Source organism: Acomys minous, assembly GCF_964271855.1.
Source record: "Acomys minous genome assembly, chromosome: 6".
NCBI lineage: Eukaryota > Metazoa > Chordata > Mammalia > Rodentia > Muridae > Acomys > Acomys minous.
In genome coordinates, this window is record NC_140487.1 from 84,302,558 (window position 1) to 84,317,442 (window position 14,885).

At 46.7% G+C, this 14,885-nt stretch overlaps 1 protein-coding gene across 2 annotated transcripts in view; it reads left to right on the forward strand.

Moving 5' to 3' along the window:
* The first annotated feature begins 13,511 nt into the window (after positions 1 to 13,511).
* The window catches only part of FYB2 (FYN binding protein 2), a 101,364-nt gene continuing 99,990 nt past the window's right edge, over positions 13,512 to 14,885 (forward strand). The window contains exon 1 of one of the 2 annotated variants that reach the window (XR_014779795.1): positions 13,512 to 13,760. Coding sequence is in view for 1 of the 2 variants with exons in the window: in XM_084784866.1 (XP_084640992.1) it covers positions 13,551 to 13,760 (210 nt within the window). In the remaining variant the exon portion in view is untranslated. The remainder of the gene's footprint in view (positions 13,761 to 14,885) is intronic. The other variant, XM_084784866.1, reaches the window with a different exon arrangement.

The window sequence follows — 14,885 nt, forward strand, 5'->3', positions numbered from 1 at the left end:
GACACAGGTGCTCTGTGCAGAATAACCCCAACCAGGCAAACCCTCAATGTAGCTTTCACATTCCTTCTCACCTCTAGGGGAAGTTGGTGCCTGCCTCCCACTGTCCAAGCACACAGTGAGTTTGTGTGTGAAAAGTTCTTAACACCTTGTGCAAGAACATGGGTGTGGTCACCATCGTCCCCTCAGCTGCTGGCTGCCGCTGCCACTGCCACTGCAGCCGCCACAGCAGCAATGAAGCTCCATCCACAGCCCTGCGAGCCCTGCTCACTGCAAAGAGGAGCCATGTCAGACAAGGAAGGCTGTGACAGACGGCATGCAGGGAGAAATAAAAGCTTGGATGGGGGACACTTGGTAAGCAAGCTTTGAAGACCTCAGGAGTACTCGCAAAGGCAGGTGGCCATCTCAAGGCTACAAACAGACCCAGTTCCACAGGGAGAGCTGGATTATGAAGTGGTGAGGAAGGACCTGTGGGAAAAGAGGCCTGAGTGAGTTACCCACCTGCTATGATGTGTCAATGCAAAGCCAGCATCTTACTAGCTCTTGAGGTAATAGGGAGGGCACAGGTGGGTGGTGGGCACAGGTGGGTGGTGGGCACAGGTGGGTGATGGGCACAGGTGGGTGGTGGGCACAGCTGGGTGATGGGCACAGGTGGGTGATGGGCACAGGTGGGTGGTGGGCACAGCTGGGTGATGGGCACAGGTGGGTGATGGGCACAGGTGGGTGATGGGCACAGGTGGGTGGTGGGCACAGGTGGGTGATGGGCACAGGTGGGTGGTGGGCACAGCTGGGTGATGGGCACAGGTGGGCGGTGGGCACAAGTGGGCGGTGGGCACAGGTGGGTGATGGGCACAGGTGGGTGGTGGGCACAGGTGGGTGATGGGCACAGGTGGGCAGTGGGCACAGGTGGGTGGTGGGCACCCCAGGAACAGCATTCTGGGTATAGAAAAGAAGAGCAGGCAAATATCCAGGGATGTGATGAATCCTTGTGAGCCCAGGAATGAAGAAATCAACTGCAAAGACATTAGTAGCCAAGGCTGGACCAGTCCCAGAGTCCAACTCTGAAGGTCCTTTTGTGTGTGGGAAAACTTTGGACTTCACCCACTGTATGTGAGGTCAGAAGTGTTTTTCAGTACAAAGTGTCACTGTCCGATTTTCCTACGGGAAGATTAATCTGGAACTCCCCAGAGGACTTGCTTGATTTGGAATGGGAGACTAGAGGCAAGGGCATTTTGGGTCTAAACACACATCTTCCTATAGAGGTGATTCACTAAAGAGACTGGCTAGAGCAGTGGTCCTCAACCTTCCTAACGTCAGGACCCTTTAATACAGTTCCTCATGTTGTGGTGACCCTCCCTCCCTCTCCCCCCACCACCATAAAGTTATTTTCATTGCTACTGTTAGAAATTGTAATGTAAGTATCTGATTAGCAGGATATCAGATATCGCGTATCTGTGAAAATGTTCAACCTCCAAAGGGGTCGCAACCCATGTGTTGAAAACCGTGGGGCTAGTGAGGTGTTCTAAAAGCCTAATCATCATCTGAACTGTCAGTCCCTTGGTAGCAAGGACTGCTCTGACTTTTGGTCGGTAAATACCAAGTACCAAATGCAGGGGTGGGCATGGAGAAAGTGCCTTAGCTGATCACTGCCAAATGGCACACAGAAGGTCCAAAGGATCTTTAGGAAAAGTTGTGTGAGTTTTGTGCTGCCTGGAGCAGGGTCAAGTGGCCAGATCTTAGCTTAGGTTATGGCCTTGTTGGGTTGGAAATGTCTGTAGAGGACCAAATGAGAGACCCTGTGGCCCCTGGATATGGGTTACTGTGTCCTCAGCACATAGAGTGCCTATCTAACGCAACACCAAAATACGCGTTGAATAAACAAATGGGTCTGGAATTCAGGGATGGCCTGAACTCTTGACCAACTTCTGTGTGGCAGAGGTTGTCAGTCTTCTGTCCCCAACTGTCCTCTATAGCACTTGAAGATGTGAGTACCCTGGTAAAATTCACCCGTGACCTAATGTTGGATCCTTAGAGTGAAGACACTGTCATTTTGTTCCCTTCTGTGTGTCTTGGCCTACTCTAGGCCACAGAGAAAGTTAAGTAAATGTTTGTTGAATGAATGAGGGCCTAGGGACATTTGATGTGGGCGTGGACAGGATGGAAGTCGGAGCCAAGAGCAGGGAGATACCCTGCAAACTGGGTGAGCATGCTCATCATGGAACTTCCAAGTTCAATGTTTGTCACACTTCTCTATCTGTCCCAGCTTCCTGCTTGCCATACACCACACACACACACACACACAGACACACACGTGCCACACCTCCAAACCAGGCCCTAATCAAATCCTGCTGTCCTTTCACCTGAAAAAAAAATGGGGATTTAGAACATATCCTGCCTGGGTGCTTGCAAGGATTAAATGAAGCAATTCAATTCAATAAATGTTTATATAGGTGGTTAAATGCCACAGTGATAAAATCCCTTTGAATAAATCGCTGACGTCTGCACTGAGTCCCACCTGGCTAATGTCCACACAGATTGTGCCACTGTGGTTTGAAGGAGGATCCTCTGCTCCGGAGACAGTGGGAAACACATCTCACTGACAGAAGCATACCTCCCTTCCCAGGGACCCCTTCGTTTCAGTGACAAAGACGTTCATCTTGCAATCTGAATAAAGGCCAGCCATTCTGTCTCCTCCAGCCTCTCCATTCAGATCGAGATCTCCCGCACAGGCCTGGCTACACCCCTGCTCCCCACCAGCTGTTGCACTGGTGGTGCAACCACCAGCAGCACTTGGCAGCTTGGGTCTGAGGTGATGATGGTCATGCTGGCCACACAACTAGTACGTGGGGGACATGGCATGAACACAGGAAGGTCACTATGACAAGTGGCCAGACCACAAATCCTGAAAGCGGACTCAGTGCCTTGCACCCTTTAGCCCTCCCAAGGTCTACTCAGGAGAACTGCTTGTCAAATGCCGGCCTTTGCCCAAGCTCTGCTGTCTCTTGACTGCTCCGTCATCAGTCCCATAAGGACTAAGAGTCTAACCTTGTTGGCTCTATGAAGCTTGCCTCCTTTCTCTGGGCAGAGACATAAGGTCTCCTTTTATTTATTTATTTATTTATTTATTTATTTATTTATTTATTTTTAAGGTCTCCTTTTATAAAGAGCAGCTGCATTAACTGTGTTCCTCTTAAAGCCACCTACTGCGCATGCAAGGCATAGGCCTTGTATAATTTCATGGTTGTGGTCATGTGGGAGTAGAGCGTGACTCCATTTTACAGATCAGAAAGCTGAGTTGCAAATAAGATCTCTTGGACAAAGACAGAGCTACCAAGTAGTTGCATCGGGGTTGGCCAAAAATCAAACCCATGACAGCCATACGTTGTCCCATGTTACCAGCAGAGAACAGATTGTTTAGCTTTGATTCTGTCTGGTCTAGGGCAAAGATCTTGCCTATTCTACCTTGATGGCCAGACACACTGGGCAGGTCTAGAGAGCTTGATCACAAGGCAAAATCTTTTGAGGTGCGGAAGCTATGAACCAAGTGGGTGAAATGGTATGGACATCCCCCTTGCAGGAAGGCCTGGGGTCACCCTTCCTCTAGTCTGGTGCACATTAAACTTAGTCTTTTGTCACTAGAGAGCATTATGAGTCACCTATTCCTCAGCCTCCATTGTGTGTTCCTGGTTCTACCAGCTGGGCATCTGCTTCTAGTTCTGATGTTCATGTACCTTCTGTGAGGGGCCTTAATGCTTGTCTGCTTGCATAATGTCCTGGTACCTTTCCTGGGAGCGGCAAGCTCTCTCCCTGGGTGTTGAAATCCATCTCTAAGATGCTACAAGTATTTCTCTAAGCATTTGACACCATCACTCCCTTAAGTGACAGCAATGTCGTGCCTGTTAGCTTCTGCAGGGTCAACAGCTAGCTATGAGATGGCTACCAGCATTTGATGTACCTCAGCAACCACATCTGAGTTTGAAACCCAGCTCTGCTTTTTATGGGCCACAGTGCCTAGAGATCTCATTGTACTTCAGTTTATTTATCTAACATAATAAACTGAATAACTCTGACTAAGTAAGATTATTAAGGAACTGAATAGTGTGATACGTGTAAAACAATGACCGTTCTTTTTCCAAGTAGCCCAGATCATGTATGTCGGTTAGCATTACAATCTGATCTTCAATTCGTGACACACAGAGTTGGCTAGCCCCACCCGTGTCATGGAAGTTTTCCTATAGCCTGCCCCAATTCTTCCCACTGTCTTTGTTTTTCCTACTAACCCATTTCAAAGTTACCATGACTCAATAATGAATATAGGACAACTGTGTTAGTCAAGAGAAGAAAGGCTGTGCCGCATAACCAATTATTCCAGATTCTTAGACACTTAAAACAACAAAATTTGGAGACTTTCATGGGACATCCCTTTTGGGGTACTGTTCGATGATAAGAGAGTATATACCATGTGAGTCTTTCTGAGTCTGGGTTAATTCACTCAGTATGATCATTTCTAGTTCTATCCATTTGCCCGCAAATTTCAGGATTTCCTTGTTTTTAAATAGCTGAGTGGTATTCCATAGTGTAAATGTACCACAGTTTCTTTATCCATTCATAGACTGAGGGACATTTAGGTTGTTTCCAGGTTCTGGATATTATGAGTAAGGTTGTTATGAACATGTGTCCTTGAACATATGTCCTTGTTGTGTGGTGGAGCATCTTCTGGGTATACTCCAAGGAGTGGAATAGCTGGGTCTATTCCCTATCAAGGAAATTGTGGTAGCCCTATCAAGGAAATTGAGGTAGATGTGGGAACCTCCTATTGGGACTCTAAGTGAGAGAAGTATGGGAGAATAGGGAAATAGAAGGATCCAGAGGATCCTAAAAACCTACAAGAAGAACATCATGACAGGTGGATCTGGACATAGGGGGGTCTGCTCAAACTACTGCACCAACCAAGGACAATACACACAGTAAACTTTGAACCCTACTCAGATCTAGCCAATGGACAGGACATTCTCCACAGTTGTGTGGAGAGCGGGGACTGACTCTGACATGAACCCTGGTGCCCCATATTTGACTACTTCCCCATGGTGGGGAGGCCTGGTGGCACTCAGAGAAAGGATAGGCAGGCTACCAAGATGACACTTCATAGGCTGTGACCATATGGTGGGGGAGAAGGTCCCCTTCTGTCACAGACCTAGGGGAGGGGAATAAGGTAAAAGACTGAGGGAAGGAGGAACAGCAGGAAACAATTAAGGGGATAACAATTGAGATGTAATCTGAATAAATTAATAAAAAAAATAAAGTGACTATCTTTCAAATATAAAAACAAAAACAACAACAAAACTGACTTTATAGCCTGAACAGATGCCATGTCAGTACTCTTGGAAACCTATCTGTGCTCAGGAATGCAAACCCGTATGGTTCTATGACTCTTCTATTGCAATCAGATGTGCTACCCGACTGCTCTAGAAAGAAAGGAAGGTGGACAATTTAATAGTCCCGCAAGTCCTGCTCATCTCTTTTTCTCACATACTATTCCCAGAACCCGGTCACATTCTTAAATCTTCTCGCAAGGATGCTTAGAAATACACTCTTTTCATGTGCCTAAGACCAGGAGATAAAAGTAAGATATGGTGAGAACAAAGTGTTTTGTCTCCCCTCCTTACTTATATTTATAGAATACCGTCCCTATCCCCGAGGCGTGAGGAAGGCTGGTCGTGTCTCAGTACCCCTACCTCCAGACTCCTCAGCCTTGGTGAACCGCTCACTCATCAGTATTGCAGGCCTGCCAACCTCAAAGGACACGACTCTCCTTTTATTTAACATTTTATCCCAAATGTGGACCTAAGGCATTTGCTTCTCCACTATTGCAGAGCGGAAGTTAAAAATGAAATATTTAACAATAACAGGTTTTACAACATAGGTGCTGGCGATGCATGAAGAACAAATAAAGAATGCTTCAGTTTTGCAGAAATAAATTTGATAGATCTTTAGCGTGGATGTCCTTAAACCCCCTTCCCTCTGTCCGCAGTTTGGAGGCCATCTTGCTCCTGCTAGCCAGGGATGCCTGCACATACCCGTAAAACATAAGGATGATGTTCAAGGTGAAATAACCAGAGGAAAGGAGGTATGTATGTGAGTGCTGGAGAAAAGCCATCCCCGCCATCTCCCCAAGGGAAAAAGCAATGCTACCTCTCAGACTTCAACAGAATTTTCTAATGCATGTGCAGTCAACTTGCTTTTAAAACTATGATTTATGAGAAATATCCCAGGTGGAGGTTTTCAGAGAGCCTTATAAAAGATCTGACAGGAGGAGCCTAGGCCTTTTTTTCCTTCTGTCTTCTACCCTATGAGGATCCAGTGGCATCCTTCCTGTGCAAAGCATGCAGTGCTAAAAGCATCATCCTGAAAGCAAAGATTGGGCTCTGAGCAAACACCTGCTACTGTCTCGATCTCTGAGTTTCCAGACCCCATGACTATGACCCTTAAAGCTACCCTATTCATAGATCAGCCAGTCTAAGGATTTTGTTTTAACAGCAAATGGACTGAGGTATCAATTGGCCTATGGATTTTGTGCCAAGACCTACCATGCCTATATGCTAATATCTCCCAGTCTGTATGCACTGCAGTCATGTGGCATGGCTATGCCTTGAAGTCCCAAAGAGAGATAGGAATTCCCTGCCTGAGTTTTCTACCCAAGGGCCCCTTTCCTGAGTGATGGAACATAGGGGTGATTGATATCAGTAATGATTTCCTACTTGCCTAGAAGTCAAGTACTCCCCATCTCCTTGCCACAGGGGAGTACTCTTTCTTTGATCTCAACAAGACAAGCATATCAGAAAACATGTTAATAATTCATCTGAGTGATGCTTACATAATATAACTGGCCTTAGTACAGGAAGGGAGTTTCTGTGCAAGAACTCAAAGCGCTACCACATTCCTAGCTCCAAGGAGGACACCTGGAGCAAAACAGCTGCTCCTCAAATGATCTTCAAAAGGGAAGCGGGAGTTGGAGAGGTATTGATTGCTGCACTCGGGAGCACTCTCTCCTCTCTCAGAGGACCTCAGCTCAGTTCTCAGTACCCACTTGTCAGCTCACACCACATGGAACTCCAGCCCCCCAGGGATCCATTACCCTCCTGTGGTTTCCACACATACCAGGCCGACACGTGGCACATAGTCAAGACATGCAGGCAAAATCCTCAGACACCTAACATGCCAATAAATAAATCGTCCTAAAGAGATTATTAAAAGGAAAGCAACTCAACTTGGTCATGTTTGCTTAATGTTCTTGAAAATACACATGTGAAAGGTGTAAATTTCCATGGAGGAGCATGAGAGGAATTGGAGAGAGAAGCCAGGCAGTAGATACGATCAGATTTCATTGCGTATGGTGTGAAATTCTCAAAACTAAAGAAAATAGTGTTTCACTGATTCTTTGAGCATTCCATACAATGCACTTTAATCACATTCATTGACTCCCACAACTCATCCAAGAGCTGCACCCACCACCCTGCTCACCCAACTGCATGCTATTTTTTAATAAAACCCACTGAGTCCCATCTCACTTAGGACGACTATTGCTGTGATGAACTACAATGACCAAAAGCAACTTGGAGAGGAAAGGCTTTATTTGGTTTACACTTCCACATCAGAGTCCGTAATTTAAGGAAGTCGGGACAGGAAGTCCAACAGGACAGAAACTCAGAGAACCTGAGGCAGGAGCTGATGCTGAGGGGTGCTGACTACCGACCTGCTCATGGCTTGCTCAGTCTGCTTTCTTATAGGACCCAGGACCACTAGCCTAGGGTCAGTACCACCCAAAGTGGGCTAGGACCTCCCCTATCAATTTTAAACACGCCTTACAGCCAGATCACTTTATCAACTGAGGTTCCTTCATTTCAGATGGCTCCAGCCTGTGTTGAGGTGACATAAAACTAAACAACACAAGTCCAATTTGTGTAACCCATATACTCTTGGATATGAGGCCTGCACTGGAATATGATCAACTTACCAGGGGTCACATCCTTAAAGAAAACAGATTTGTTTCCTAGTAGCTATCACATGCCAATAGCTCCTAATCTATGAGCGGGGCTTTGTGCCACCCCCATCCTGGATTTTGTCAGGCTTAAGCTTCTGCGGGTCTAGTGCCTTCTGTCTTGATCGCTGTGAGTTCATATGCACAACTGTCCTGTTATGTCAAGAAACTAGTTTTCTGAAAGCCATTTACCATCCGCGGAGTGTACAGTGTCTCTGTCCCATCGTTCTCACAGACCCCTGAGCCCTGTGGGGAGGGGTGTGACATAGAGATCCCATTTAGGGCTGAACACTCCATAGTTTTTTCTTGTTCTCTGTGTGTTGACCAGTTGTGTTCTCTTAACTGCTGTCTACTGCAAGAAGAACCTTCTCCAAGGAAGGTTTGAGAGGTGTGCTAATCTATGAGTATACAATGTGTCATTGGGAGTCACCTTATTAGGGGTGTAGATATGATCATGTTCTGTTGTACACACTATAAAATTCTCAAAATCTCATCTTGCTGAACCACATGTTAGAGTGATATTGGCTCACATAAGTAGAAAATGGAAACTGGATGGTATACTTCCCTGAAGCCAACAAAGAACAAGCAAGACCTTTATAAGTCCACAACCTCAGACAGTTCTAGACATTTCTTCCATATATATATATATCATATAGTAATGCACTCCACATTTCTGATTGGTTGTCCATCCCTTCCTACCCACTCACCTGCCTGTCTTCTATAGAACCCTAATCTTCATTTTTAACCATCTTATTTTATTTACTATCTTACCATGCAAGACTTTTGAGGCCATCATGGAGGGAAGAAAAAGGCAAGTCAAAGGGAGAGCTAATGTCTGGGAGGGGCTGGCTCAGGGGAATATGGGAACCTGAGTCTGGATCCTTCAGGCTCACGTTAAAAAGCCAGATGGTCAAGTGCATGTCTGTAATCCAGTGCTGGTGGGCAGAGACAGGAGTATGCCAAGGGCTGGCAGGCCAGACAGTCTAGCCATGTGCTCCAAGTTCAACATGAGCCCCTGTCTTAAAAATAATCATAGACACAGACACCTGATCTCAACCTCTGGCCTCCATGTGCACCCACACACTCACATATGCAGACACCTGATCTCAACCTCTGGCCTCCATGTGCACCCACACACTCACATATGCACCCATAAAAATACCACACACTGTGGTCAGTGGTGGTTAAAAAAGGAAAAGGGGGAGTCAACCCTATGCACTTGCAGAGCCAGGGCATCTGCCATGATCTTTCTGAGCCTTGCAGCAGCGTTCAGTGGGAAGAATGAAAACAACACTGAAAACACTATCATGAAAAATAGAATAAAATAGATGTTGTGTCACTTGTTATACAATAGACTTCCAATAAATTTAACTTCCTTTCCTCTTTCCTTCTCTCCCTTTTGAAAGTAGTCGGGATATAAATTATACATAAACAAATTACATGTTCTGCTGAAAGTCCTCAGACATGATTAATGTAACCAATAATAGCGTTAATATTAATAGTGGGTTACTCTAGCAGCAGCATCCTGACTGACAATCAATCTGTGCACCCCCCGCCCTGTCGCCATATGACAGATAATGCTCAAGGTTTACCCAGGGAACTGGGGCATGCACAGGCTTTCCCATTTTCCCATTTTAAAAAATATTCCTTTTTCACATTAGGGTATTGTAGATAAGCCATTACTTATGGCACAAAGTGTAAGTAATATATTTGCCAAAAAAATGAAAAACAGTGGCATGACAGGAAACACTAAGAAGCTTCAAGTAATATCTGAGGCTGAAAGGTTTGGAACAAGCAAGAATGTGTGCTGCAATTCTGATGTCTGCTGCTCACTGCCTGTTGCATTATTTTTTTTCCCCTAGGAACTTCTGAATGAATGTTTGCTCATCCTAGGTAGGCCACAGCCAGAACCAAAGTAATGATTGTGCCCAAGTCTAGCTCGGTGAAGCCACGAATCCACCGCTCTTACCTACAAAAGCATAGGTGAGGGGTCATTTGGAGGCACACAGGTGGCCCCCAAAGAGCTTACCTACTAGAAAGTCACACCCCAGCATGAGTGGTGACTTCCCCCAAACTGTAAAGATGGAGTTCCCGCTTCAATTAGCTTCCCACCTTTTACAAGACCCCAGACAGTTGTGGCAGAATTACAGCCAGCCAGTAGGTAGGGCACAAAGCAAGGCAATAGCGAGAATCCTAGGCAAGACTCTAAAGAGCCTTCCTAACCCCTCCTTCTGTGAGAGAAGGTAAACAGGCTCAGCCTTGTCTTTTGTAGGTAGTCATAGGCTCTCTGGAAAAGATGGCACTGGCTGTTATGCTCGGAGGGCAGTGGCCCAAGGAATAGATAGGACGTTAATAGGTAGTGTGGTGGTTCAAATAAAAAATGGCGCCCGTAGGCTCATAGGGAGTGGCACTATTAGGAGGTGTGGCCTTGGTGGAGTAGGTGTGGCTTTGTTGGAGGAAGTGAGTCACTAGGGGGTGGGCTTTGAGGTCTTAGAAACTCAGGCCAGGCCAATGGCTCACAGTCTCTTCCTGTCGCCTACAGATCAAGCTGCAGAGCTCTCAGCTACATCTCCAGCACCAAAGTCGGCCTGCGCGCCGCCATGCTTCCCGCCATGATGACAATGGACTAAACCTCCGAACTGTAAGGCAGCCCCAATTCAGTGTTTTCTCTGATAAGAGTTGCCATGGTCTTGGTGTCTTTTCACAGCAATTGAAACCCTAAGACAGGGGGCTTACCATCCCCTCCCCCTTTACAGGAAAAGCAACCCAAAGCAAGGGACTTAAAAGAAACATCTAGAAGATGTTGAGCCCAACTTTCAGCCGCCCACTCTCAGAACTTAACTATGATGGGGAAAACTACTCAAAATCTTCCAGCTCTCAGATCCTGTGAGTTTATTGTTTGGTATTTCTTGAGAACTGAAAGGAAAGCAAACAGGTTGGCTGTGAGGGTGGAGCCCGCAGCCAGAGTGCCTGAACTGGAATTTCTGTTCTTCCACTTGCTAAATGTTGACCACAGGAAGCTGCTGGAAACTCAGCTGGAAAGTAGGGCTTGTAATAAAGATAAGGAGAGGTCTGCAATGCTTGTGGTCCTCTCCTTGCCAAGCAATGGCCAGAGACACCAGCCAGCCATTTCCTTGTCCCCGATTAACTGGAAGTCATGAGGAAATTCCTCCTGGCCTGGGGCTAAAGCAGATTTTCATCATACCAGGTACTCTGTCAGATCTCATCTCTCTTGGCTGAATTCTGTTCATTGCTAAGGCACAGTGAGATCTAGTTTTACTCAGGGCCAAACTCAAATTTCACATACTCAGTTCTTTATAATGCCTGGGTTTGCTACGTTGACCCTCCCATCTCACCATGTGTTAATTTCCTTTTTTTTTTTTTTAAATCAAGCTCCTGCCCACTCACAGGATGGAGGCTTTGTGAGCAATTTGAGATCACTGCTGGGGGTCATGGGGGTGGAGGAACAGTGCTACCTCACCTCCACAGCGAGGTGTGGCCCGTGCATTTTGACACTGATACGGTGGTTTAAGGGAAGAGGAGAAAAGAAGAGAGAAATGGCATGTGGGATCTTGCAAAATGCTAAGCACAGTACCAGGGTTCGAATGGCCATTAGTCCTGAGCTGACCCTGTCACCCTTCATTTTTAAAGACAAAGAGCATCTCAGAGAGACTTGTGGACCCTCTCAAAGCCAACTGTTAGTGGTCAAACTGTGTTTAGCACCTGCATCATATGATAATTAATGGAATAATATAGAATTCCAAGCGTAATTCTCCTTTTTGTCCATTTATTTTCTATTTTTATTATCTATAATATCTAATACAATGTAAATGATAGAAAACACAGTATTGAATAATGCCAAAAAACGTTCATACGCGTCTAGTTCAAATGCATCCCTGTTCTTCCCCGCTTCCCTGATGCCTCTCCCTCTGTGCCCTTCTGCCTGTGTAATTTCCTCTTCCCCCCGTCATCTTCCCTATGTTCTTTTGGCCTCACTGCAGACAGAATGGTTTTCATCAAGAAATAAGTGAGTGGGGCTAGTGAGATGACTCTGTGGTTAAACGCACTGGCATTTACAGAGGACCTCGGTTTGCTCCCAGCACCCACGTGATGTTTACAGCGGTCTATAACTCCAGTCCCAGAAGATTAAAAACCCCTCTTTTGGCTCTGCAGGCACTTAAGACGTGCACTGAACATAAATACACAGAGGCAAAATATACATAAAATGGTTAATTGATTAAAAAATTTTACATACTATATTTTGTTATATTCTTTCCCCTTTGCCCACACCTCCCAGATCTTGCCAGTCCTCCTCACCCAACATCATATTCTTTCTCTCTCTTAACACAAAAATCAGCCTATATGTCCATCAACAGCAGGAACTGATTATGAAATGGGAAAGATATACATCGTGAAACCGCATCCAGTTGTAAAGCAAAACTAAGCTATGAAATTTATAGGAAAATGCATCGAACTAGAAAACATTACATTGGTAACCCAGGCTTAAAAAGAAAAATTACCACCTCCTTGCCCATATGCAGATCCTAGCTTCTAAATGTTAACTATAGTTAGATAGAACAAATATAGGAAAAGACAACAACAACAACAACAACAACAACAACAACAACAACAAAAACTAAAAAGGAGCCCAAAGGATGGAGAAGGGTCCAAGCCTGGTTCTTATGCCCACTGGCAAAATAGCCTCCATTTCCAACAGCTGCCAATGTAGCTATACAATGTGCCTAGTATAGCTAGGATTTACCAGTCTAACTTGTCCAGGGCCAAACCAATTAAAACCTCGAAGCTCTATCTAGATCTAGGGGACCTATTGAGGAAACCCTGCAGCTCCTCTTACCCCTCCGCCATTGTAGGCTGTCCTCCTGTTCCCCAAATCTAGGAACCAAGTTTGGGTTTCTAGCCAGGACCAGCTCTGTCAGGAAACAGCCAAGAAATCAGAACCCGAAGTCGTCTTCGAATCAGCCAGAGCCTTTGCCTTCAACATCACAGCAGCATTCTAGGCTAGTTAAGGCCATCACGCTAAGTAAGCCCCAATCCTCCCCATCTTCCCTGATAAAGTGTAAGAGTTAAAGGGAGTCATGCATTCAAACACCGTTACTAAACCTGTCTTAAAACAGGTGTAGTTCTTTTAGCTTCCTCTCTCGCCTCCATTAAAAGCACCTGCAGGCTTAGCCAACACTGCGCTTGCTTTCTTTTCTCTGGCCCTGAGCGGCTTTTGTGAAATTAAGTAGCCATCAGCAGGGGCGGAGTTGGACTAAGGGTGTTACTAAAGCACAGCACAGTTCCCCGAGCTTTTCATCTTAACTTTAGGGACAAGATGTGCTCGGCTCCCCAGCAACTCCCCCAGATGGGAATATGATGGGAGAAGACCGGACGCAGACACAAAGTGAAACCCTTACAGAGGGAGTGATGGCCACGAAGCCTTGGGAGCAGCGGGCAGAGTCTCCTGCCCACACTCCGCCCCTCCTGCCCCTAAGCAGCAGGTCCAGCTGGGAGGATGGAGGCCCGCCCGCTCCCAGCCCCGAGGGAGGGAGGAGCCACAGCCCAGGTGGAGCAGGTGAAGAGCCCAGGCTCCTGCGTGTGCCGGAGGAGGGGAAGCGACTGCAAGCTGGCGTGTGGAGGCGAGAACGCTCTTGGCACCAGGATCCAGCTCTGGGAAGCTGGGATTGTCTCCCAGGCACTGTCTCGGAGGGCCACAATGGAAGAGGTAAGGCACACGCCTAGGTACGGGCTGTCTGCGAGCCACCTTGTGGACTTTATTTCCTTCCAAAGGAAGGAGGGAGCTCTGGAGAGAGTTGACTGTGTGTCTGAGCTCCTGAGTCAGACCAAACAGGTCAGGTGTCCCGCTGTGAACCTGGCACGCTGGCCTTGCTTGGGCTGGGTCCTGTAACTACAGGGCTCTCTCTAACCCAGGCCACAGTTCAAGTGCTTGTCACTTCATTTGTTGACTCTCCCCCTCTGTCCGACCTTTGCGGTGGCAGGTGGGTGTCTAGGTCCAAGGACAGAGGGTGACTCTGGGAAAAGGTAGCCTCGTGGTATGCCCTGTGGCTTGTGGCTTTACATCACTGTTCCCTATTAACTCTGTGGGCTGGGGCAAAGGTGCTTGGGAACGTTGAACCCTTGAGCCTTAGGCTTTTCACTCCTAAAACAGAATTACACCAGAGTGGATGCATTTTGAGACTGGAGGTACATGAGGAAAATAGAGCCCAGGCTGGTGATGGTGGTACTCCAGAAACAAGTATTGAAAGGCTAGAGTCCAGTCTGAGCCACCCAGGGAAACCCTGGGGGGTTTTGTTTTCTTTTGTAAAAGCAACACAGAATTTTGAGTGGCTTCAAATGGCTGGTTGCTGTTGGCCTGGCCCCTAACCCTATCTTCCATTTCCTTGCCCTGCTGGTCTCTCTGTTAATGGCTTGCTTTTCACAGATGCATACATGCATGTTGTACCGTGTCCCTATTAAATATTTGGAGGCAAATCAGTTGCCCCTGGAACTGTGTTATTTCCCACCCAGATGTTTGGTTTGTGGTCACCATGGTGGACCCCATCAGCTGCTGCTGGCAAGGGCGGCTCTGCAGTGTTTAAGGGACATCTGTGCATCGGCTGTTCACCCCATCAAGCTAGTTGAGGTTTGGAGAAGGGGAGCCAAGGACACCACTCCCAGCTTCTTGAGAATGGCCTCTTCTGTCCCACCTGCAGTGCCACGATGTTTAGACACTTATTCTTTTAAGGGAGGGGGGGGAGGGAGTTGTTCATTTTTATTTGAGAAAAGGTCTTACTTTATAGCCCAGGCTAGCCTCAGCCTCTCAAGTGCTTGAATCACAAGCATGTGTCAC